The 27735-nt window shown below is 35.1% G+C and overlaps 1 protein-coding gene across 6 annotated transcripts in view; it reads right to left on the reverse strand.

Moving 5' to 3' along the window:
* The window catches only part of PTPRD (protein tyrosine phosphatase receptor type D), a 410278-nt gene that overhangs the window by 244407 nt on the left and 138136 nt on the right, over positions 1-27735 (reverse strand). For all 6 annotated transcript variants that reach the window (XR_013943869.1, XM_080574817.1, XM_080574819.1 and 3 more), the window contains exons 3-4: positions 7310-7455; positions 2859-3000 (exon numbers count right to left, since the gene is read on the reverse strand). Coding sequence is in view for 5 of the 6 variants with exons in the window: in XM_080574817.1 (XP_080430943.1) it covers positions 2859-3000; positions 7310-7455 (288 nt within the window). In the remaining variant the exon portion in view is untranslated. The remainder of the gene's footprint in view (positions 1-2858; positions 3001-7309; positions 7456-27735) is intronic.

A 27735-nucleotide genomic window follows, 5' to 3' on the forward strand; every position in this document is an offset into this window, starting at 1 on the left:
TTCTGTTCTGTGATGCACAAGTGTTTTATAGGCTATCCAGTTAAAATGGATTAAAACAAAACAAAACAAAACAAAAATGCGTATAGGTGGATATTTCAGCTCCTGGAAACATCCTAATTTCATCAACCTCACATATTAGAGTAGCAGTGCTTGTGGGTTGAGCTGTGGGTTAACTCAGACTTCCTCTCCAAGATTTCCTTTTGTGCAAGACTGAGCACAAATGCCAAGTTGGGTCTGTGATAGCACCTTTATGGAAAGATTTGAAAAACACATAAAAGTTATGTGCATATCTTCTGCAATCCAGAGTCACACATACTCTGATGAGTAAAGTGTAAAGTGTAAGCGGACCACAGATCCAACTCACTCCAATCTGTTTAGCATTGGATTGTATCTGTTAAATCCTTTGCACACCTTTATTATGTGTTTATTCCTACAGCAGCTATGTAAGGCAGAGCAAATAGTCTTTCTCACAAAGACATAATCAGTTGGAGTTTCTTCCACAAGGCTACTTTTGAAGACTGTACAACATGAAGATTTGTGTAAGATTGCAAAGTAGAAGGTTATAACAAACTTACGTATCTTCCAGGCTAATGTACTTAGCACTGAATAATTATTTGTCATGGAAATCAACAGAGTCACTGTATTTAAAGCACCTCAAAATTTTAACCCTGACAAAATTTCCTTACAATGTGATGTTACTCTGTATGGTCCTTACTTTTCTCTGATATTATTCCTTTTCCTGAATCTACAGTCTCAGTATGCTCGTGAGCTCTCTCATGTTCTCAGTTTCATATTAAATACATAAATCTATTCCTGAGGCCAAAATATATTACATCTGTTGCAAAAGCCGTAAGTATCGTGGCTGGAAATAACACATATTCTTCCAGATTTCATACATTTTAATTAGACAATCAACTTGTAATTAATTTAAATTTAAATTGACTTAAATTTTTATCCTCACAACTAATAACATTTAGTTTTTGTTCATGTGGTATTTGCATATGCATATAATTATGAATTTTTTTATACAGAATCTAATGCTAGTATTGTAAGTAGCCTTGAGATATCTGAGAAAGAAATAAGTAGCAAAGACCACATATGCCTTACAATTAAATAATCAACAGGTATAGCAAAGAAACAGATCTCATTTTACAGTCAGATAGTGTTGACAATCAGACTACTCTTCTGCCTTTTCCAACCATTACAGCCCTCAACAGAGATGAATGCTGTTATTCCTTTTCTACAAACCTCAACATGAGAATTTTGCTTTATTTAGAATAGCATAAACAAAACACATGCTTGCACGTTTCACGACCAGAGAGTCTTGTAAATACATTTCATGAAATTCTGAAGGCAAGGAATATTTCTTCCACCTGGGTTTCCTCATTGTTTTCTGCTTTTCTTTTTTTTCTTTTTCTTTTTTTTTTTTTCCTTCTCCCTTTTTGCATCTCTTTTTAATTCATTGAACTTTTAATGCAGTATGACAATGCAGTTTTATGTTCATTTTCAACTGCATGGAAGCTGCACATAAACAGTGTTTTCTTTATTCAAAACAATGAAGGGAAAAATGTATCTGAGAAAGTTAGGAACAAACCTAAGATGCTGAACCTAATTATCAGTCTTCCCATTTTCATTGTCTATGCCGAGAATAGTTTTTAAAAGATAACAGAGCAAACAACCTTGGCATTAGAGAGAACAACTTTAAATATTAAAATGATTTGTTTACAACAGCCTACCTCTAGGAAAATACATATGTATGTATTGTTGTTCTTTGACTCCAAAAGTAACACCAGGATTATCCACAGTGATGGAAATAGCTAACAGAAGTATAGGAACATAAATATATATATTTTAATAGAAATCCAAACTCCAGAAAAGAAATATGAGAGAAGAAGTCTTCTTGTTTCCATAAGTTTGTTGTGACAGAAGGAACAAAAAGAAAATGTGTTTAAACCATTCAAAAAAGTTCTCTAAATTCTGTCAAGCAGACATCATCAGTTCACATAAACAGGCCCTTAGCAGTTATTTCTGCAAAACAAATAATGCAATGTGATATCACAATGCAAAACGGTAATCTTCAGCTGTAAAAGCACCCCTCCAAACTGAAGAGTGATATTTCATAAAGTGTCTACAAATACAGTTTCCATTTATCTCCAGCAGACAGAATGAAGCGTTCAGGTCATTTGACTACTAGCACTTACTACTATGAACACTATCTAGACAACAGACTTGGCAGAACATTTATATCCTCACCCCTGAAGGACAATGAAAAAAATTTTCCTTTCCTATACTCAAAAAATTCTTGCCAAAATAGAAATACAGTTCAGGTAACATGTATATTTGAAACGGAAAAAGTCCGTCCGTCCCCCCCCCCCCCCTCTTTGTTTTTCTTTTGGTTTTATTTGTGATAGCTTGGGGGAAAAACTTTGTAGCTGTTTAATTAAACTCATCTAAATACTGTTCATGTAATTTTTCAAGGTCACTGTTAATTGGACAAATTTCAGTGTAAATGCTGATCATACAAAGCTAAGCTAGCCAGAGCACCATTAAAATGTAGATCAGATGCATTCATAAAACCTTGTTTTTCACTCAGTAACTAATGTACGTAACCAGTTATGCACAAGACATTCCTGTTTTACTTCTTTTCTTCAGTCTACTCTGTCATACCCACATTACCAGTCTATGGTCAAAAATTGAGTATATAAGGTATTCAAGTGTTACGTGAAATAGTTTCTATTTAACAGCATTAGAATTATAATAACACACATATGAAAACAACTGCAATTAATTTTCTTGGAGTGAAACCTCCCTTTTACAATGATCTAACAATAAGTTTGTTATGTTGAAAAAGAACTTACCACGTAAAACTGTGAGTCTCGTGGACACACTTATTTCACCAACACTGTTAGAAGCCACACACTCATAAATAGCTTCATCTCGTGGTGTGCGCAGTGGTTGTATTCTGAGAACTGATCCAGATCCATCATCAAACTCTATTACCTATAGAAGGAAACAACAGCTGTCACAGATGTTGTTACAAATGCCTATCCCTCCATTAATCTGTGCATGACCTGTCAGTATTTGTGACATGAGAGCCAGGTTCATTTTTCAAATACACATACCAGGACAAATTCAACAAAGGTGCAAATATGGGCAATGCTCTTCAGTAAACATTCAATAGCTACTCCAAGAGAGTTTCAAGAAAGGACAGGACAAAAACAAACAAACGAACAAAAAAAAAATCCAGGTGTATTCTGTAACTTAATGCTCTTCTATCCCAAAGTTCATCACCAGTCTCCCTTCATTCTCTTATCTTCCAGACTTTACCTTTTTATGCCAGTTACATTAATTTGTACTGCTGCAGGTTATATTCCCAACCTGCTTGCAAAGTACCCTTCGCTCTTTGAGCTCACAAGTGGAAAAAGCTTGGCAATTTCTGAACAAGATAGGACTACTCAGTTTACCTATGTATTCAGCCCACAGAATGTCAGTAAATTTATCCAAAAAGTGCTCCAAAATTAGAACACAAGTAGCAGTTAAAAGACTAAATAATTAGGCTAAACTTTCAGGTTTAGTTTTGAAATTGTAATATTTATACAATAAATATTCATATTTACTTGCAAAGTATGAAATTATTTCCTTCATGTTTTGCAGTCACAATCACATCAGATATTGGTGAGTACTGCAGCACTCCAGATGTTGGAAAAGGCTTCCCTATAATTAAATAATAATAGTATATATTTTTTTCCCTTTAATTTCTTTGTCAGTAAAATAAGTTAGTACTCAGGTCATTGGTACTTATCAAGCCTTATTAATCTTGATATGACTAATATATGACTTATTAATCTTGTTTTTTTTACAAAATAATTAATATGTCTATAATCACACATAATATGCACCAAAAAAATTACATGTATGCCTATTTGCATATATGTTTAAGTCTGTACAACTAATTTATAATCAAATAATTTCTTAGACTTCTAGTCTTTCTGAGAGTATGAAAAACAGTACAGAGTTGGGATTTATGATTAATTTATCATTATTACCCCATTATTTTTCCATATTCGTTATAGAAAATGCTCAGTTTCTTCTTATGAGTGGAAGAAGTCTAAATGGAAATATGAAAGTAATATTTTTTTTCTGAGAAAAAATCAGTTCCGTAGTCCACAGGCCAAATCACTTTTCCCTGTTCTTTAACTAAAGTCATTGCCCTAAGGAAACCCAGACAACAAAAACCTCCACCTGACCTCAATGCAAACAAAATAGTAAAGAGCTCTTAATAAATCGATGTTTACGAATGAAAGGAAAATTTCACAGTCCCAAAAACCATACAGACAGATTATTTGCATATAAAAATGAAAGTATGGGATCCAAATAGTCCCAGTCATTATACTTAAAATTAATAATCATTCTTCTTTAAATCTGAATGCTAAATAATTCTAGCTGGATGACCAGCAAAAACAATTGCAGCAGTTTGGGTTGGGAAAATATTGCCAAGTTTAAGTCTCAAGTCTGGTGTCTCCAAAATACACATCATAAAATAAATTTAGTTTTCCTGTGATGTATTCTCCACAGATAGTTAATTCCTCACACTCCCACACTATCTGAAGTAGATTAAAACAAAACAAAACAAAACATAGATTAAAAAAAAAAAAGGCAAAACAGAACAACCCTCTTGCCACACACAGAATGGTGTAATATTAATATTTAAAAAAAAAAAAAAAACAAAAAACACTTTTTTTCCCTACTCTCTTTAAATTCCTCTTAGCAAGGCATCTCAGTAACTTAGTTTATTTTTCTAATTTGTATAATCAGATTTATTTGAAGCAAGAGGAGAGAAAGAATCCTCCCATATCACATTCACTCATAGCATGTAAATGAATACATATAAGCAATATAAATGAAAAATGAAAGATTAATAGCAAAGTCCCACAAAGGGTTGTTTTAGCCTTTAATTTTAGAACTGGTGTGTCACGCTCACTAACTGTTTGAGCAATAATCAGTTTTAAGAATTATCCAGTGAGCAAGAACATTCCACATTCTATGATAATAATCTTCAAATAAAAGCCTGTTCACTGTCAAGAAGAAGGGAATAAATTATTTGTTGTCATGTTACTAGATAAGACAATTACTTTGTACATTAAGTTCCAGCAAAAAGTTCAGATTAGACATGAGAAAAAATGCAAGATTCACAGTAATCTGTACAAGGCTATCAAGTTCATTTTAATAATAATAATAATAATAATAATAGTAACCCTCAGCATCTCTGGGAAAGAAGATGGTTTAGATAGCCACTTGAAATCTCTTCCAACTGTATCCATTAGGCTTCTATAAAGACAAGTGGTCAGGTAAAACCTTTTCATGTTCTCTATTACTAAGCAATCAAACTCAAAGAAATACACAAAATATTAATATAATAAATACATAAATAAAAATAAACACACCACCAACAACAACAAAAAAAGAACCAATTATTCTCCTATTGGTATAGTTGACCATCTCAGATTTTTCTTGTTTCCCAGAGATGCCTTATGTGTTTTTTGAATCTCATTTCTGCCATTACTCTGTTGTTATTCTGAGATTCTACAATGTGAATTAATGCTCTGATTTTTAATGGGAAATAAAAGTGCTTATAATGTTGATGTGCTCTGTATTTTATTTGGATATTTTATAAGCCTTCTGTTCAGGAGTTATATTAAAAAATATAAAATACTTGGCAAGTGTTTTCTATTTCTTTGAAATACATTCCATCTTACCTGACTATACAGCTAGCTCAGTATTTCACTAAAGGAATTTTTAAAACTTTTTTTTTTTTTTTTAATGGTTGCATTCCAATATTTTAATGGAAATAAAACAGATGTATTTTTGCCTATTCTCTTTTTGCCTATACCAAAACCTGGTATATAGACACAGAGAAAACAATATATGAATCAAGTAAAACACCACATATTGAAAAATAAAACTCAGCCGTCGCAGTAAACATGTACATGCCCAATCTTTCACTGTTTAAGAGTCAACTTGTATGAAAATTTTGTGACCAGAATGGGATAAATTATGTAGATTTTATAACATTTCTATGTTAACCCCTCTATCCAATTACAGCTCTGCATATATTCTTTAAGGAACAAATGGTTCCTGGAACTAGCAGGTCACTTTTACGTTCAATTTAAATTATTTTTTCATATTGTAGTAAATATACAAGCAAATAACTATATAAGTTAATAAAGGAATTGATAGCTTTTGCATACTGCAAGAACTTCAAAGATCGTTAAATACATTTTGAACAAAAAAAAGGAATAAAAAAAATAGTCTATGCAAGGAATGCAATTCTTTTCTACTGGCACAAGTCTAAACTGAAACCCAGGGAAAGCAATATTCCCCAAAACTACTAAAAATGAACACTGAAGACTTCAACATTCATTCAATATTTTATACATATATTTTAGATCATTCACTGAAAAAATGTGTGTCACTGTTTTATATACCAATTAGTCATTTGCCAAACAGTTGTCTTCTTGATGCAAAAGTAGAGACCTGTTAACAGTGAAAACATTGAAGAGGGACAGGGGAAATTATACATTATCAGCCCTGGTTTGGTATCCATTATACATGCCTTCTCCCATTTTCTGAATTTGTTCTTCATGTTAAAGGTCATACAATATTTGATATCAATTGTTCCTGCCACTAAAAGAGGGAATATTATTTGTTGTTTTATTTCCCCAAAGAACCTGTATCCTTTGAACAGATTATCTTCACTGTTTCCTTTAACTGAAGGTTGTGGAAAGAGAGGAAACAGCTTCTCCATATCTTTTCCCAAGGATATTGTTAAGAAAAGAATCAAAAGCAAACAACTTTTATATTTCCTCTGCAGCAGCGGGAAATATAATGTCCCTTTCATCTCTCTCTGCAATACTAGTAAGCAATTGTGGCAGCAGAAGCCACAGTAGGCTTGGTCTGCTTGGTGCACACTGCCACAGACAGAGGTGGCTTACTCTCTGGGGACAATAATCACTGCTCAAATAATTTTCCCCATCTCCTTTACAGAAAAGTTTGCAGGGTGAACTGAAGCATGCCAAGGCTCCCCAGTTAGATCATGCTGGTTTTGAATGCAGCAGCAGCAGTTTTCCCTTTAACAGTGCTATTTATAACTAGTTTGCAAAATGAAACCTGCACAAAACTGCTTCCACTAGATTATTCCCAATGGTCATAGCTATTTTGTTTAATCACTGATAATAGAACACATATATTGGGATTAGAAGTGAGACTGGAATTTATGTTTTTCAGAGGAACAGAACAATGGACCTAATACCTCAAATCTCTGATTGCTGACTTTCTTTCCCTTTTTGTTCCAGACAATTTTAGGTCTTGGGTCTCCTGTGGCTTGGCAGATGAATGAGGCGACTCCTCCAGAAACCCCTGTCTGGTCAACAGGTGTTCTTGTAAACTTTGGTGGTGCTAAAACAAATAAACAAACAAACAAAAGCATTAATCTAAGCAGCACCCATGAAAAATAAGTCATGCCAAGACTTCAAAATGAAGAAAGGTGTAAAATATTTTGTTTCTTTGATAATAGCATTCACCTGCAAGAAAAAGCATTAAGAAATAACTAAAAGGTCAGGAAAGTACTTACAGATTTTACTAGTAAATTTATACTAAAATGGAGAATCTGATATCATAAAAATAGCAAGATCACACATTATATTTTATCACCAGTATAAATAAAAAATCCAATTTGTCTTCTGCTGTAAAATGAGCTCATCAATCAACTCAGATAAGATCATGACTCATGACTTGATGTTATGATCACAGGATGTCACGAAAGCAAGATTCCCACCTTTAAGCCATTAAAATCAGTTACATTTAGGAGAAATTCTATGAAGCCATTTGTAAGTTTGAAGTGGGGAGGTAAATGCCTATGTATTAAGAGTCTATGCAGAAAGGACTATAACAGAAGAGAGATATATGCATGGGCACAGTTTCAAATATAATTCCTGTTTATTCCCACATTATTCCACTCTGTCACAATAAATAAATAAATAAATACAGCTATTGCAGGAACAGAAGAGGACAGAGAACTGGAGAAATTTCAAAAGTAGGAAAGAACATTTTTAATTAATTATACTTTTACCTTCCTTTTCTGTTAAAACATAATTAAACTTAATTTATCAGACTTCTGGTGAAATAAAACTTTCAAACTTACACCGACATGAGATATGACTTCTGAAAAATCAATATAAAAACTGAGATGTCTAACCATAGTTCAGAAATGTTGAAGAGTTCGTGTATATATTTACATCATTCTCTTTCTTAGCTGAGCAGTTTTTAGCAATCCAGTATGCTTGAAGATGCTGATTTGAATGATATGAGTATTTAGGGTTATTAAATTATAGAACAAACAAGCACCAACAAAAGCCACGGGTATTGGCTTTGTGGTCTGTCTTCTGCTGTAAGCTGTTATATGTAGTTGCTGTGCAGCAACTGCTGCAATTAATCTGTGCTCTCCTCTTCAACTTTCAACAGTCACTTTCTGTTCTCAGTCTCTCTGGTTGGCTTCACTGACCTCTCTTAGAACTGGCGGCTATGTACCTATACTGTAATAGTTTTTGTTTCTGAGTTGCTGTTCTTCAGTTCTTTTGTCTGTCTAACTGTTATTCTGCTGAACTGGCCTTTCTACAGGCAACATTTCTTGTCAGCATGTTTATTTAAATGTCAAAACCTCAGCAGACTACAAGTGTGTATGCCTGTAACACTGGTGGAAATCTTGAAATTATTTTAAATGCCAAGAAAATATGTTGTAGCCATTACTATAAAACAGACTCAATATGTTGTTATGTTGCTACATTAAATATTATAGAACCATAATTGGCTTGGGTTGGAAGGGACCTTAAAGAACATCTAATTCCAACCCCACTGCTATGGGCCGGGATGCCACCCACTAGATAAGGTTGTCCAGGTCTTCCTCCTCTCTGGTCTTGAACACCTCCAGGGATGGGGCATGCACAACCTCCACAATTACCTGACCCCTAAGGTGCAACATACCACTAACAAAGAATAAAATAAAATAAAATAAAATAAAATAAAATAAAATAAAATAAAATAAAATAAAATAAAATAAAATAAAATAAAAACAGTAAAAATCTTACATATTTGAAAATCCGCACTCTTTCTTCTTAAGCAAAGGTGTGAGACAAAATTGTTATTGCTGTGTTTTCAACTTTCCAGAATGCTCAAACCTCCATAAACTACCTGCTGTGCTAATTTTGCCCACTGAACACTACGTATTCACTGAGAACAAACAAAATACCTGAAAAAAGTGCAATAGCAAGTCTGAGCACAGCAAAACAGTGTGCCACCAGTGCTGCTGTGGGGGACTTACAAAAGCACATCTCTGGTGACAAAAAAATCTCCAAATCCACAGTGAATGAAACACAGAGATAGAGCAAGGAAACTAAAAATCCTTTCTCCACTCATAGGCTTTATGCTTGGACCACAGAAAAGACAGAAATATATTCTGATGAAGAGCATCTGGGTTTCACCCAAACTCCCAGCCTTGAATTCTTTTTTACACATGTATTAACTCAACTTTCTGATATGCAGAGACATGACTGAATCAGATATTCTGTGGCATAAATTGTGAATGTATGCCATCAAGAAAAAAATGATACACTGTCATTCTCTTTTTATTCTTTTTGACATTTTGCAAATTCATTATTTAACCTCAAACCAATGAAAGAAAAACACTGTGTGGGTAAGTTAATCAGCTCACAGGCTCTTTAATTCCAAATATATGATTAATTTAATTCATATATTTAATTCTAAATGTATGATTCATTCAGAGACTGGCAAATTCATAAACTCAACATAAATAAAATAACTTACTTCCTTAGAGATAATGTCCATTTTGGAAAATTTGCCAGTTTTGCCATTCATTACCAGGGTTAAGCAGAAAAACAATTGAGTTTAAAAACTATACTGTGCATTCATTCCTGAAAAATTTAGCTTAACTATCCTGGGTTCAGGAGAACTTCAGATAGTTAAACAACAAAGAAAATAAAAGCAATGAAAACCAATAAACAAAAAGTGTGACAAACTGTGTTAAACCTATTCTGGAAAACAGCAAACAAACGTATTCCACTACTAGGTTTTCTGTCTATGCCAATCACCATGATAATCATAGAATCATAGAATCATAGAATCATAATCATGATCAGAATCATAGAATGGCTTGGCTTGGAAGGAAACTTAAAGATCATCTAACTCCAAAACCCCTGCCATAGACAGGGATGCCACCCACTAGATCAGGTTTGCCAAAGCCCCATCCAGCCTGGCCTTGAACACCTCCAGGGATGGGGATTCCACAACCTCTCTGGGCAACCTGTTCCAGTGCCTCACTACCGTTACAGTGAAAAATTTCCTCTTAATGTCTAGTCTAAATCTATCCTCTTTTGGTTTAAGACCATTCCCCCTTGTCCTATCATTATCTAACCGAGTAAAGAGTCCTCCTCCGTCCCTTTTATAAGCCCCCTTTAATGCCACAATGAGGTCTCCCTGGAGCCTTCTCTTCTTTAGGCTGAACATAGCCAGCTCTCTCAGACTTTCTTCAGAGGAGAGGTGCTCCAGTCCTATGATCATCTTCATGGCCATCCTCTGGACCCATTCTAACAGCTCCACATCCTTTTTGTGCTGGGGCCCCCAGACCTGGATGCAGTACTCCAAGTGGGGCCCCACAAGGGCAGAACAGAAGAGGAAAACCACCTCTCTCGACCTGCTGGCCACCCCCCTGTTGTGGTAGGCCAGGATGCAGTTGGCCTTCTGGGCTGCAAACGTGCACTGCTGGCTCATGTCAAGCTTTTTGTCCACCAGAACCCCCAAGTCTCTCTCCACAGGGCTGCTCTCAGTGAGTTCCTCTCCCAGTCTGTACTCCTTTCTGGGATTGCCCCGACCCAGGTGCAGCACCTTGCACTTGGACTTGTTGAACCTCATGCGGTTCACATTGGCCCACTTCTCCAGCCTGTCCAGGTCCCTTTGAATGGCATCTCCTCCTTCTTTGCTATCAACTGCTCCACTCAGCTTGGTGTCCTGTGCAAACTTGCTGAGGGTGCACTCAATCCCATTGTCTATGTCATTGATGAAGATATTGAAAAGCATTTGTCCCAAGACAGACCCCTGAGTGACACCACTCATCACCGCTCTCCACCTGGACATAGAACCATTCACCACCACTCTCTGCTTGCAGCAATTGTGCCAATTCCTTATCCACTGGATGTTTCACCATTCAAATCCATATCTTTCCAATTTAGAGATTAGGATGTCAAATGGGACCCTGTCAAGGGCCTTACAGAAGTCCAAGTAGATGATATCAGTCAGTCTTCCCTTATTGACTGATGCAGTCACTCCATCACAGAAGGCCACCGGATTGGTCAGGCACAATTAACCCTTGGTGAAGCCATGCTGGCTGTCCCAGGTCACCTCCTTGTCTTGCATGTACCTTAACATTTCCTCCAAAAGGATTTGTTCCATGATCTTGCCAGGAACAGAAGTGAGGCTCACCGGTCTGTAGTTCCCCATGTCTTCCTTTCTTCCCTTTTTAAAAATGGGAGTGATGTTTCCTTTTTTCTGGTCTTGGGGACTTGACAGTGTCTTGGGACACTGGGGACTTGGCCTAATTGCCAATGTCCATGGTTGGCATACTTTTACTCATATGCAATATATTGTTTCATGATAATACTAATTTTAAAAAGAAGACAAATAAAAGAGAATCTCTTTCCTCCTTATTAGACATTCAGAGATGTGTTCTCCATTAGTGCAATTCAGGCAAATGCAACAGAGCTTGCACTGATTTATACTGTAAGATAATTTGCCTTTCCCATTGCTGATAAACTGGAAATAAACAAAACAAAAGAAACAAACAAACAACAACAACAAAAAAGCTCCACCTCCAAAACTCTGAAAACTGCAACACTGTTTATCTAGTGTTACATGGCAGTATACTTGAAAATGTATATTTTCTATAAAACCTAATTGGTGGTAGAGATAAAGCTAGTTTTCTGACTCCATCTAGGACTGGCAAAAAACTGAAAAAGGACTAAAACTGCTATGCCTCCTTTTGAAAATTACTTACTATCTTCTGCAGAGCAGTAAATAGGTAGTGAAGCTGCAGAAATAGGGCTGAAGAGCTAACTTGGCTTTGTTTGGTACTTGAAGAATAACAATGTGTTTCCAGTCCTATGTGAATTTTGGTGGACCACCTGTAATCTAATAAAACTTGCTATGAATCAAGTTCCTACTGTGTGTTTAGTGTGCTCAACTCTGGGGCCCCCAGCACAAGAAGGACATGGACCTATTAGAACAAGTCCAGAGGAGGGCCACAAAGATGACCAGAGGGTTGGAGCACCTCTCCTACAAAGACAGGCTGAGGGAGTTGGGCTTGTTCAGCCCAGAGAAGAGAAGGCTCCGGGAAGACCTTATAGCGGCCTTCCCGTACCTAAAGGGGTCTACAGGAAAGCTCGGGAGGGACTCTGTGTCAGGGAGTGTAGTGACAGGACAAAAGTAATGGCTTGAAACTAAAAAAAAAGGGTAAATTTAGAGTAGATATAAAGAAGAAATTCTTCACTGTGAGGCTAATGAGAAAGACGTTGCCCAGAAAAGCGGAGGATGCCCCATCCCTGGAAGTGTTTAAGGACAGGTTAGATGGGACTTTGAGCAACCTGGTGTAGTGGAAGGTATCCTGTCCATGGCAGGGACGTTGGAACTAGATGGTCTTTATTTACCTTCCAACCCAAACCATTCTCTGATTCTATGAAGCAGGAGAGGGAAAAGACAAGCAGAGTTGTTATATAATGATGTAATTCGCTACTTGTAGACGTAACTCCCTCCTTGTAGATATTTTTTCAAGACAAGCAAAGTTTTAAGCTTATCTTTTAAAGACTAAAGTTACATGTACCAGAAGGATAATACTGTCTGGATGTTTAATAGGTGTTATGAGGATAAACTCATTTACGGTCCAGATGAGCTAAGACTAGGGTGATAGTAGCCAGCCAGCCATGGAGAAGGACAAACAATGAGCACATGAGATCCATCTTTTCATTATTCAATCAATATGTTCATCTCGTTACATATAAACTGACTATCATCAGTGTAGGAGTATGTGAAATCATGCCCAGACAGAACCAAAAATGAAAAGTAGTATTTGTTGCTTTTATCTTGATAAAGGTTGTTAATTAACATTTGACACAAATTAGCTCCACAATTAATGTTGTCAGTTTCTTGACATTGAATCTGACATAAGCTGCTAGTGACTGTAATAGCAAATACAATTACACTGCACACACAGTTGTACTTATTAACATAAGGGCAATTTTGATTGAGAACTGACAACCATTTTCAATCTCCCTTAACAACATAGGTGCAGAGTCCAAAAGACACTCTCTCCAGCACACTTCATTAAGCTCAGCAACAATCTATATGGCAATCTTCCAGTGCAACTAAATCTGCCAAAAAAAATCAGAACCAATAGGTTACCAACTATCATATGACGGCCTCTATTGATACTCTGGCCATTTTTCAATAAAGCCACAATTCAAATAATAGTAGCAAAAATAAAGTTAAAAAAAAAAGAAAAAAAAGGTAGAATTCAGTTAAAATCAGATACTCATATTTCTGCTCTTACTACAAATTTTCTTGTGAATGTCATCAAAATTGCAGCAATATTAAACATAAACAATGCAGCTTTGGTTTATTTCAGCTTGTTCATCTATTAGTGCCTTCCCAGATCTTTGTATAGATACTGAACATTGATATTTTGACAAGGAAAAACTGTACAACAGAAGACTTCTGTAATTGGGAAGGATGCAGAGTAAGCATAAGCTTTGCCTTAGAAGGCCTGAGCGCTCCTACCCCCTACTGCTTGTTATCCACTTTTTGCTAGGGCTACTCAACAGCTATTGAACTGCTGCAAATTACAGCCTAAAAAATGAAGTAAAATTGAGTTTATTGCTAGATCACCTTAAACATAAGCTTTAATATGTTTGTTTTACGGAATTTAAAGCCACAGCAGTTCAACTGCTGCTTCACAAAGAGTCAAGCTGTCCCCCTAGGAGACAAATAGACTTCTAAAATAGAGAGTTTAGTGCCACCCAGAAAGAATCTACCTTTTTTTTTCTATATCAAGGCCCCAGAAAATGCATTTCTCACATGACACTAACATTACTGATTTGGATTAGGACTTTTTCATACCTTTCCATGAGCATAAGATATCCCTTGATTCTTTTGTAACATTTTCTTTTCATAAGTTTAAGTACAATCCTGAAGAAGTGAATGGAATTAACTAATTCATATTTCTCAAGGTTATGGAATTGTCTAATTGTTCTAATTATACTCCTCTGTACCCTGTGCTGTTCTTTAAGGACGTTACATTTTTCCTCAGCATTCAAATAAAATGTCTGAGAAAATGTTTTTTAAATGCATCCCCCTTCTTTCCATAGCAACTGATAGCTATTCTGGAGTAGAGACTCTTTTATGGACATAAATCCTCCAACGGATGAATATGAAAATAAGACTTCACTTTTTAAAAGCAAAGGGAGGTCTGCAGCACTAGCATAGCAAGCTCAGCATGTGGACCTACTGTTGACAAGATACATAGGGAATGTAGACCTTAACACAGGTCTGTTTCTGGACCCTCTGTTTGGGGTGTATGGAAGGTCCTGGCATACTGCAATTCAATTCACAATTAAACTTTATCATATTTGTGAAATATAAAATAGTTTCATAAATCTGAATAAAAGTATTCAAGGATTTTCATTTCATGTCCTTTGTGAGACTTCATAGTACGTGTGAATGAAATAACAAAAACATAAGGGGAAAAAAAAAAAGATGCTTAGATGCTTTTTTTTCAAACTCCCCTATTTACTGGTAAATTATCATAAACTGATGTTTCAGGAGTACTTTTGTTTGTAAAGAACTAGCAATAAAATCTGGAACACGCTACAGTCACAACTGTTCCCAAGGAAACTTTTCATCTGACACTCAGAAATGCTCCTGATCGCAGAACGAACAATACAGTGTGGCAGGTGTCCCTGCACTTTGCGGTAGTTTACACTCACCATCACAAGAATCACTTTCACTTGTTTTAGAGCCCCTCTGTGATACTGGTCTGGTTTCACTTGCATATGTGACTCATTCCCAGTTAGAAATTTTTAAGTCATTCTTTCCATTACAAATTACACACTCAGACAATTCCTATGCAGAAAACAAAGGAAAAATATTTATATATATTCATTGTGACCCACTGACTTATCAGTAACTGCTAAATATTGTAATGACCAGGCCACAGACTGGTTTAAATTCAATAATGATGAAGACTCCTTTCCTAAAAAGCAAAATATAACTATGATAAACATGAACACATAGGCAAACATTACATATAATCTCAGTCTAATACCATATAGATACATTGCAAATTATTTGAACTATTGTTTTTTTCACAATTCCTCTATAAACTAATATTCTAAAAAGCTATAGTATATATGCACAATATTTAACAGAAGAGATTTCTGCACTCATTTATGTCTTAAAAAGAATTTTCAAAGCATACTCATTTACAGCATTCACTGCTAATTTACTCATTAATCATAATTTGTGACATTAGTTAGACTGATCATTGTTATAAGCAATTATTTTGCCTTAATTCTAACCTGCACATACAACGTACCTGCAAATTGGCTTTGTAGGAAAGTTAATTAGCTTTTTATTTCTATAAGGACAAGTGACAATTTGCATTCATGAAATCTGCATCAAGAAATCCCAAAGTTACCAACTGGTATGTTCCTAAAGGCTCCTGGCTGTCAGTCACAATATGCTGAAGTTCTCCTGTTTCTCACAATAAACAGCCTAAAACTGCACCATCCTCACATCCTTCAACATGAAGAATTGCAACAACGCAATCTTCAAACGTCATCATACCCAGAGCAGCTGAATATGTTTATTACCCTGTGAATGGAAATTACCAGTTTTTGATCCTTGAACTATTAAATGCAATCCAGATATGCCAGCTAATTCCAGCTGAAGACCTTGATCCATTTGGTTTACAAAAATTACTTGCAGTTATAAACAAACACATGCTTCTGAGTTTTCTTCCTGGGTGAAGGGAACTAAGCTGTTCCAATTTACAGGCTCCACAACTTAAAAACTCCTCCTTTAAAAAAAACATTAATAAAAGCTTTACAATAGAACTAAAATGCTTATCACCCACCTTCCTTTTGCTATGTGTATTCTTCTAGAAACAAAAACACTCCGAAAAAAACAATTATGGCAAAAAATGCCTGTTTTTGTGTGTGTGTGTGTGTTTTTTTTTCCTGTCGTTTTTGTTTTGTTTTTAATTTACCAGTTACCTCTAGTTCCCCAGCCTTCATTTAGCCAGAACATACCCACCCTACAAATTTAGTAAGCAGATCAAGAAAAAAAGATTTTGACTTGGTGATCTCTCAAGGAAAATAAGTCAATCCTGTTTTTATGTTTTCAACTTTTCTGCAATGCACAGCACCAGTTTCCTAGGCTGGCCATAGGGTCTATTCTTGCCTGAAATATAGAATCAGATGGCACACTTGCAAGTAAAGTCTTATAACTGGAATAGGTAGGTTACATTTTCCAACAGGTCTAATGTTAAAATAGCACATTCCTAATTTGTACCTCTAGGCTGTGCAGACCCTGGTACCAGTTCATTTCATTGTGCATTATGCATGCTTTTCTAGATACAGACATTATCTGAGCCCTAGGGACATGGCAGGAATGCAAACCAACACAGACAGCAGCACTCATTTATTTACCAGCTAACTTCATCTCTTCCCCTCCACCTCCCCCCACCCCCCCTCAACTCATCTAGAGTTTACAATAACTGGGGTGAAATAGACTTTCACAAATACTAAGAAGATACATGAAAAACATGTGAAAAAAAAAATAATACTGTAGACTAATATGCTCATCCTCTAGGTAGGACTACGCTGAAGAATATTTTGTTCTTCTTTTTCTACTAAAATTATTGCTTGGTTTCACGACAAATTACTGCGACACTTACTGTAGAACTGAAACACAGCAGCAACTATTGCCTATCACACCAAGCATGGAGGGAAGCCGGGGCTGGTGGATCATCTGGGCCAGCCTCCTCTGCAAATGTGAAGGATCCCAAAGCCCAACCCCGTTTCCTCTCACCTTCAAGCCCCAAGAGGCGTACACAGTTTTAAGTACCAGTGCCACATAACTGGTACCTTTTTTACAAGCTCTAACCCTTCTATATGTCACTACAGAAAATAGAATGATTTTACAAATTTCTGTCTGCATCTTCCCTTATTTTCCCCAGTGCATGTTCAGTTGTTCTCACAGAAACACCCTTGTTTATGTTATTTAAGAAAAGAGAATCGAAAGGCTTGTTTTTAACGTTTAATTAAGTTGAGCACTGAAAGATGAAGGCATAACATTAATTACCCATGATATGCTAAATGCATTAGAAGGGTAAGAGCTCTCTTTTTTCTCTTTCCAATGCCTATATGAAATACAAACAATGAAAACTGCAAATTTAGCCCAAGTGCATGTATGCCTTTAAGTTAAACACCACCACATGTTCAAATGCTTCATATAAAACAAAATAATGACAAACGTTTATGTATAGGTTATATTTATCATATATGTTATATGTGGAATCTGGCTGTGGATTAATCTACCTGAGTTAAAAAGGGGAACTTGCTAGCTAATCCAGTACTAAGCCTTCTTCCAGCAGCAAATGAAAAACATAAAGCCTCTTGAATCTAAAAGGTTAGTGACGTGCACCACTTCATCCCCCTGGAACATTACATAACTTTGTCATATTCACTAATTTAATGAAAGGAAATTCCGCTTCAAAGCTCTCTACTGCTTCTTTTTCAAATTTTAATGTCTGCAGACTGCATATGAATTATTTGGTAACTGAGAGCTGACGCTCCTTTTCAATGTGCAATGTAGAAAAAGTGGATCTCAAAATGCCAGGCAAGTTGACCTCTTTCCAGAGGAGCTTCTCTCTAAAGGAAAGGGAGAATAACGAGATCCTATAGGCACTAGTTTCAGTTAGTGACTGAGAGTATCTGGGCTATTACTAGAGAGGTGACCTTTACTACTGTTTCAGTCTTCACTATAACTCTCACATTACTGGTACCAAACCTAGGAAGAATAAAAATTGAGGTGTTGCAACTATCAAGTGAAGTTCCCACTCACTTTTTACTTATCTAAACAGAACAAAATTCATACTTGACCATTTAAAAAAAAGACAGATTGGTGACTAGTGACTGTGAACGTAAAATCACCTATAAGAATGACTCAAAGAGAAAAGATATCATGAAATTTCATACTTAATGTGCTTCAGTGTTAATGCTCAACAAGGTTGGACTCGATGATCCTTATGGGTCCCTTCCAACTCGGGATATTCTGATTCTAAGGTACCCTTATAAACAAATTCTTGTAACTCCTTTTCGATCAGAAGGGAAATTAATAAAATTCTCCCTGAAAACAAATGACGTGACTTACTTTCATCTAAATATCATCTTTCTTTTCCAATACTAGAGGTGAATTGCCATGATGCCAATACCCGAACTGGACTTGCATCAAACGGGAAAAGCACTCTTTTGCAATCTTCTACTACGCTCCGTGAAGGTGACCAAAGATCTTTTGTATAATATGTCTATATAGATGAAATGTTTTAATGTTATCCACTTACTGTAAAATCATCTTTAGCTGAAGGCAGTTGAAAATAACCACAAGAAAACTGTACAAAAATCAAAATACACATCAATTATCGAAGTTTATGGGGACATGGGTGACAGAAAACCATAAGTCATTCAAACTTTCTATTGCAGTTACCAAAGTCAAAAGACCTTCCTTCTCCACTTCTCTTACTCTATAAGGTGATAAGGCTTAGTTTAGCGACCAAGCCTTTGGCCAAATACCAGTTTGCAACAGATGATATTGAGGAATATACCTTGGGTGTCTGAAGCGGATGTTTAGATTCATCAGACGTGTCTCAAACATAGTAACTGAACTTGAACTTAGTGACAAGGCAGTTAATACCTTCTATACTTTAACCATTCTGTTTACAGTCCTGTCTTGTCCTGGTGGTAAATACATAGTTTTATACCTCTTTTATTTTCTCAGTTACACTGCTGTGGTAGAGAGCTGTTACTCGCATCAAGTGTGTGCATGAGTTTAATCAAATCTTTCAGTCCATAGGAACATATACATTGACAACAAAAATTCCTTTGAACATGAGATTAATACATACAGCTCTGCTTGTTCAGGAATTAAATTTTACGCAGGACTTTTGGGGCATTAAGGGGTTTAAGATGACTTTCTACTTCCAAACCTTCTTTAAGAGATGGCATGAGTTGACTGAAACATAATTTATTGAGCTGGTTAAGTGGTTAATAAAATAATAAATAAATAAAATAATAAGTGGTTAATAAAAGGACTGTAAAACTAATTCTACTATAAAAAAAATACTTATTAGTACAGACTCATAATTTTTTCTTGCTTTCTTACTAGGTTAGAACTACTTCATCCCAGAACTAGAAAAACAACTATTAGTTGTAAAACAACTTTTATCATTTGCCTACACATACTGATCATATTTAATCTAAATAAGGTATCCAATGAGGTAGAGAAAAAAAATATATATACATGTATGTATATAAATGTGTACATGTGTGTGTGTGTATATATATATGTTCATCATACTAGTAATGCTATGAGGGCTGTGCAATGCAGCCCAGCTGCACAGATCTTCAGCTGTACTAAAAGACTGGTTAGCGGCCTGAAAGATGATGAATTACTGATGCATAAGCAGATATTCATAACCTAGGCCAGAAAACTGTTTATAGGTATTACAAAAGATTGAGTGACTAAAGGTCTCAGTGGATCAACTCAGATCCTTGCCTACTAGTCATGTAAGATACATCACTGCAGTGAACATAGTACAAGTAGTCTGCTCTACAATGTAGTTATGCAGATATAAATGCACTGATTATATGTAATTTCACCGGCAGTATTTTTCGTACTGTGTTTTCAGCTCTACACAAGTGTCCTGCTCTGTAAAGCTCCTATTGTGAGATCAAGATCCTATAAGCCAACATTTTTTTAAATTATTTTATTTATTTATTTATTTATTTATTTTTCAGTCAGGACAGTGCACCACCAGGCAGCAGAAAAATACTAACTCTTAAAGTGCAGTTTTGCAATTAAGACTGCATACGCTTTATGAATTTCTGCTTATAAGACCTAGTTTACTCTAAATACACTCCAATAAAGATTTGCCAGCAGAAATCTCAAGTATCTAACTTATTCAAAAACATCAGAACTAAAACCTAATATAAATGTATGAACAACAAGGTTATAACTAGCTCCAAAATTCAGTGAAATAGTACAAACATAAATAAAAGAACATATCACCACGTAAAGGTAAATCCCTAATTATTGCAAGTCTATTTGCAATAGTACAATTATCTGATGTCTTGCATGTCACTGTTAACGTTGAACTTGTTTTACAAAAGAATGCTTCATGTTTGTTAATTTCACTTAAATGAGTGTAATATAATTTTCAGTGATTAAAAATACACCTAAGCAGTTGATGCTGGTCCACACTACTGTATCTCACCTATGTTTCATCTATCATAGTTCTTCTTCTCTCTTAAGCATAATTTTATTCATTTTATGTAAAAAAAAAAAAAAAAACATCAAAAAATCCTAATAACAACAAAAAATCCTAAACAGATCAAACTGGAACTGTCTAGAACAGTTCATGCTCGCATACATATGACAGTCAGTAAAGGCAACACAGAGGTCAGCCTGGACTTTTTGTCATGCCTTATCTGTGGAGTGATCATATTTGTCCAGCGAAGGACCCCTCTCAAATAGGGAATCATGACTGTACCACTGAAAAATGGCTCTGTGGTCTACTGGAAGGTATCCCTGATATCCACCCACTGATCTAGAGGAAGTTGTCCCTGTCCGTGGCAGGGGGATTGGAACTAGATGATCGTTAATGTCCCTTCCAAACCAAACCATTCTATGACTATAATTCTGTGTGCACAGGTGATTTTAGCAGGGCCTGTAGTACCAGTTTTCAAGTTCATAATTTGATATTAATCACATTCTCTGATTTCATCCAATCTACTGTTCTTAATGCATACTTTCTGTTTCAGAAGACTACTAAATACAGGCTTGCAAGACCTCTGCAGGATATAGTGAAGCTCCTCTTAAAATAAAATAAAATTAAATTAAATAAAAACAAAACAAAACAAAACAAAACAAAACAAAACAAAACAAAACAAAAAATAAAATAAAATAAAATAAAATAAAATAAAATAAAATAAAAATAATATAAAAATAATATAAAAATCTATTTGCCCTGTCATAGCAATTTTCACTTTAAAAGCTCAATCATAATTGGAAAGAACAATTCATTCCCATCTTTAAAATAAAAATATAAATTACTGAAATACATAACTATCAACAAAGATTGTGCTTTTCTTTTGTCCTTTTACAGGCTTTCCAATATAACAATAAAAAGCAGTATCAGATCTAGCTATGATTCCCTTCCCAGTTCATACCTAGATAGTACAAAAATTTAGAAGATAAATTCACTGAAGTTTGGTCTCAGGAGAGGAAACCAGAAGACAAAAGCTGTGAAAGAGACAGCTGGCTATAGGAAAGAAGAGAGGGCTGAGAGCCAAAACTTTGTAATTGTAATCGCATCTCTGCTAATTGCTTGCTGTTTAGCTTCAGGCAAATCACTTAACCTCCATGTCTCAATTTCCTTACTTCCAGGATAATGCTACTTACATATGTCACAGAACAGAGGGAGGAGTATTATCAGGGTAACTGTCACTGTATTTACAAAATTTGAATAGAGATTTATGCTCATGCATTGAATAAGAGGGCTGAAAAATATTAAAGCCCTATCTACTTGTACCAAGGAAGACACTTCTATGAGGGAGAAGAAAAGAAAAATAAACAAACAAAATGTCATTTGAATCTTTAGTGTGCCAGGGAAGACTGGTAGCTATTTGGCAAAGTTATTAGCCTTTGAAAATTGCCATCCTCTGCAAATCAGTACCACAAAATGTTGGTTTAATTAACACCCTTTTCTCTACAGAAATCGGAGTACATTGCACAAGTGTACTGACTTAGAACTGCTCATTTTGACACCAGGAGGTATGTACTGAAAGTGGTTATCTTCTGTGAAATTATAACTAATTATTTCTGCAAAATATATCACCTTGCATCAAAATTTGAATTCAGAGGTGTATAATTTTGTGTATTTCCATTTTGAAAAAATGGAATTCAAAGTCTTAATTTTACAGCCATGTAAATTTTAATATTCTGTTAAAACATTCACTTACGGAACCATTTCAATATGTATACATATGTTTACTTCTACATGTTTGGAAATTAGAAATTTATTAAATCTTTATTTTACACATCAAACTATGTCAGCCTCTTCAGGTACACATCAAAATAGCTGAATGTCTTCTGAAGAATAACTGAGAGTCTAGGGTTTGCTGTTTATGAACCCAAATTTCCATATGTCTTAATCTCAACGGCATATTCAAAATGTAGAAAATGTCTACATTGATCATTGTACTGCATCATCACAGCTACAATTTCCTCAGAGGAATCAAACAAAAGTAGTATAAAATCTGTATAGTGGCAAAAGGTTTTTTTTTTGTTGTTGTTGTTCTTTTTTTTCTGCAATTTTTCCTTCTGGATATATGAAGTCAACTAAAAATGCATTTCTCATAACTGAAACTATTGACACAAACACTACTGCAGCTGGAGACACGAAGAATATAGCATGACCAAAAAGAAAACAAAAAGGTTGGCCTCAAATGCCCAAATATGAGAATAATTGGTCTGGGAAAGACAGGAATGAAAACATGTATCATTTAATGAAAAGCAGTGCTGAAAAGGAAAAGAAAAACAGAAAGTGTAGGTCAAACAGTTCCAGAAGATGACCCGAACCAAGATAGCTACGTAGCTCTAACAGATATTGGTATATGGATATATAGCCAGTCAGTCACTTAAGTTTATTAATAAACAGCAACAACAATAAATATTTGAAAGCTTTGGCTTTAGCATGTAAAAAACATTGCTTGTTCCTTAGGGCTGTCTGAAAGGTTGTAATTTACTCTGTGTTCCTTAACATGCAATGCAAAGAATAATAGTAGAACCTCTTCAATGAATTACTGTATTGTTCATTGCGATTACCAGAAGAAATTATTCTGCACATTGCTCCTTCACTGAATGCCTTTAAAAAACAGCTTCTGGAAGTTCAATAATTCTGCATAGTGTTAAAAGTTGGTGCACATAACTGGAAAAAAAATCTAATTAGAGTTAGCAGGAAATATTTAGAAGTTATATTTTGATTATTTTACTTTTAGCACTAAACCTCTGAGCAGGCAGCTTAAGAAAAAAAAGATTTTTTTTTCGTTATTAACAGTGCTCTTCAGTATAACAGTACAAGAATATAATGCAATATATGGTAGAAAAACAAAAGGAAAGTGGGAAAAAGAACCAATATAAAATGATTTAAAATTATGTGGATAGCAATGGAAATCAGCAAAATAAAACCCATTAGAGTACTAGATGTATTTTTTATGTGATTAGCCTTACCCAGGAACACAGTTAACAATGATATGTACAAGGTTTAAAATTTTTGTGTCCTTTCTTTCTGCTCCATAGATAGCCGTATGGTATGGTCATCTCTATGTGTTGACCTTTTGTATCAGCCTACAGTGTAACATCAGCAGATAAGTCTTTTGCTATGCTTATTCAATTAGATCTACCCTGGTATTCAGGAATATATCTGCTCAGTGGAGTTAAAAGAAGTATAGTTCATAACCTTCAGAATACAGCACCTGTTTCCGTTGAGGAACTCCAATCGGTGACATTCTACTTAATATTAGAAGTTAGAAACACTACAAACTAATTATGTGATTGCTATTTATTTTGAAATTTCTGAAAATGTATTCATTTATTGTTATTTCCGTTGCTGACCCTCACTACATTGTGTTTGCTACTGTCCCAGCCTATAGACAAAGGGCTACATGCAAGTATATGTAAATCAGAGGTAATCTAATTTTAAAAAGAAACGCTCGCCTTTCCATAATTAAGAACCGCTGTTATTTCAAAGAAATTATCATGCTTTGAGACCACTCTTCCAAATTAACAGCCAATAAAAAAAATAGTAAAAAGGAAGTAATAGTTGAGTATATGACTTTCCATGGCAAACAAAACACAGATTATACAATATTTTTTGACTTTGATGGCATAAGACTAACCTGTGTATGTGTATATGTATAACACAGAAAAAAAAAATTCCCCAAAATTCAAACTGTGCTGAAAGCATCCCTCACCTTTGAGTGTCCCTCTTCAGCAGCCACCCCTGCTATGTCAGCCACACACATTAGCCAGTGTCAGATGAGGCAAGGCAGCATAGCCAGCTGTTAGCCACAGAACCTGCCAGCAGCTGCCAATGTAGCCACAGGGATCTTACAGCAGGATTTATACAGGCCATCAGGCTGCCCTGCCTACCTAGCAGCTAGGAGATCCACAGTACATCTACACAAGTCACAGTGACCAGTAACAACCTCAAAAATGAAAAAAAGTATTGATATACCAAACTTTTCATCCTCCTTACCATTCCTGGAAAAAAAAAAAAAAAAAAAAAAAGAGTTTTACCAATCCATACTGCATTACAGTCATTGAACTCCCCTGGTTCTGGAATCCATTGCAGATAAGTGTTTTTTTTTTTTTTTGTTTGTTTGTTTTTGTTAATTTGTTTGTTTTGTTTTTACCTTCTCACTGTCAAAATGAGATTTCTTGTATGACTGTGATTCTTTCCATATTGGTAACTTCCAAGTTCAAATCTCATGTAACACCTGAATGTCAAATTTATTTCACAATCCACCAGCACAATTTTTCTTTACACTGTGTGGATCTGAACTTTTTATCTGATTCTGATCTTGAGACTCCTCTGTTCTCCTAGATCTAAGTCCTAACCTAAGTCCTTTCTGATAGAAGTCAACAGTTATTTCTTACGTTTTCTGATCATGTTCCAGCAAATGTTTCCCCCATGCCCCCAATCTCTTCCTTAACTTGTTTACAGGTGATTCCTCTGCAAAAGAGTATCAGTCCAATGCTGCAAGCATTACACTGTTAAAAGGTGGGATGGCTATGACCAAGTAATTTTAATTGCTAAACATTGCAAATAAATATCAGATCTTGCACTGAGAAGCCAGAACCAATCATCTCCATCATTGTTATTTGAAAATATTCATGCTTTTTCCCACATACTGCTTCACTGTTACCTTTCAGGACTTTCTACGTTAACCTCTTTCATAAGGGAAATTGAAAAAGCAATGAAAGTCATGCAGGTATGCACAGTTTCACGTGAACAATGAAGAACAGATAATAAATTCATACAGTTACCTCCAGTGCCTAGACTTTTACTGCTAGGAACAGCTCTCTCTCTCCCCAAATCAGATGAACACGTAAAACAAATATGATGGAACTGTGTACATAAGTGACCGATATAAAAACTTGACTCTCAGATTAGTGAAAGAAATGCAACACTGGAAATTTCAATTGGATTATTACACCTGCTATGGATTTGTCTTTTTATTCTTAACTGCTTTTCTAAGACTGAAACTGTTAGATTCGTAAAATACTGTGGGCCATAGACTAAAACATAAATTTTGCTGTAAGGTGAAACCCTAGTGCCACAGAAATGAGTGGCATTCCTAAAGGGGGCCAGCATTTTGCCTTTATTGCTAGACTTTCTATGGTTGTGAATGAGTCCAGCCTGCACCTGGTACTGCTTTTCAGGACTAATAGAATTTTTTAAAGTTCCCACAAATATACTCACAAAATGGAAGTTCTATAAGATACATTACAATAGACACAAATGAGCATTTACATTTGTACCACTTTTATGAGCAGACATTTTGGAAGATTATTTGAACTTCAATGTTGCTGTAAAACTTGATTAGAGATGCAAATAAATTTCTGATGCAACTACATTTCTGTAAATGATTGTTCTTGTTAGGCAATCTTTAAAGACTGACTGAACTCCTTTGAAAATAATTTTGTTCCATTCTGCTAGAAAATCATCTCCATCATCAGCTGATACTGTACTTCATACAAGAGGTTTTATATATTTGATGCATCTGTAATTACGTAAAATGTTTCCCTGCTCTTAGAAATGAGTATACATGCATACCATGTATAAATAAGGTGTTTCCTTAAGTAGACTGGCTATTTTGTTCACTTGTAAGAAGTTCATACCTAAGTAATTTCAGTGACACTGCTAAAATTTACAGAAATTGAAGATTTGGCCCATTGTTTTCAGATTCATGTTGAGAATTGAGCAGGATGCATTTACAGCAATGTGATCAGGTATTAATAACATCCCATCCAACAATAACAGACGTTTGCAAGCTACTGCATTATGCACTAGTGTGGAAAATTAGCCCTGATTGCAGCGAAGTTGTATGAATAGCTATAATCTGGTACTATTCATACCTTCACTACAGCAAAGTGTTACCATACCAAGTAACTGTAATCAAGGCTTGCTAGTTACTATCAAAGAAAAAAGAGAGAGAGAAAGAAAGAGAGAATACAGAACATATTCAACAGGCAGTGAAATAATTGGACTGGGTGACAGGTGCTCAAACTACTCTGCACAAAAAGTGATATATGAATGGGAGTCGTTAAAGTTCTTACACATACATTTTCACCTAGCTTATTCCTGTTAGATAGAAATAAACCTATGTTTCACATGAATATATTGTGGTTAATTTGAACCTTCACCATAAAAAGTTTAAAAAGCAATATTTTTTTTATTTAAAAAAAAAAAAAGTCTCAACAGCAGATGAAATAAATTAATTTAATAAAATTCAAGACCGGATATTGCTCTTGCTCAACAACTAAGAGTAACTTTTTTTTTATTATTATTCCAGAGGTACATGCATTTCAACAACTAAAAAAAAATAAAAAATCCACTATTTACCCTAATCTTGCTACTTATTTAATTTTCTCAGTTGTTTAATCATTCTTAATTACTCTTATTTATAATTAATCTATATAAGCAACGAAAAAATTATCAAGAGCAAAAAATGTTAAATATCAGCTTTTATTTTGTTTTTCATTTTTGGATGACAAGATGCAGGAGAGAGGGCAGAGCTGTTTTTCAGCAATAAAAGGAAACGTATCATTCTCTTTTGATAAAGTGAGTAAATGTAGATCTGATCCTACAGCATAAAAAATTTACACTGAGGTGGAAACTGTCACTGCCTGTATTGAAAATAATCCCTGTTAAGTGATGCCAAGTACATTTCTTGGCAAGTCCTTATATAGGACACCTCCATTTCTATTGAGCATCCTACTTCGTACCACTTCATCATACCTTTGTGTTTCCAGATGCTCATATATATCCAGGCTACTGGAGTAGCAGTCCTTAATTTCTCTATTTATTGACTAATACAATCATTCTCATTACAATCTGAGGATCTGATTCTCTTTCCAGTAATCCTGATAGAAATCAAGAAAAAAATCCATTGAAATAAGGCTAATTAAAGGGTAAATAATAATGGAAAGGAAACAGTATATAATGACTCTTTTAAATAAACAGTTTCTTTTCCTTTTACGCTACAAGGTCCAAAG

This window comes from Anser brachyrhynchus, assembly GCF_964034855.1.
Source record: "Anser brachyrhynchus genome assembly, chromosome: Z".
Taxonomy (NCBI): Eukaryota; Metazoa; Chordata; class Aves; order Anseriformes; family Anatidae; genus Anser; species Anser brachyrhynchus.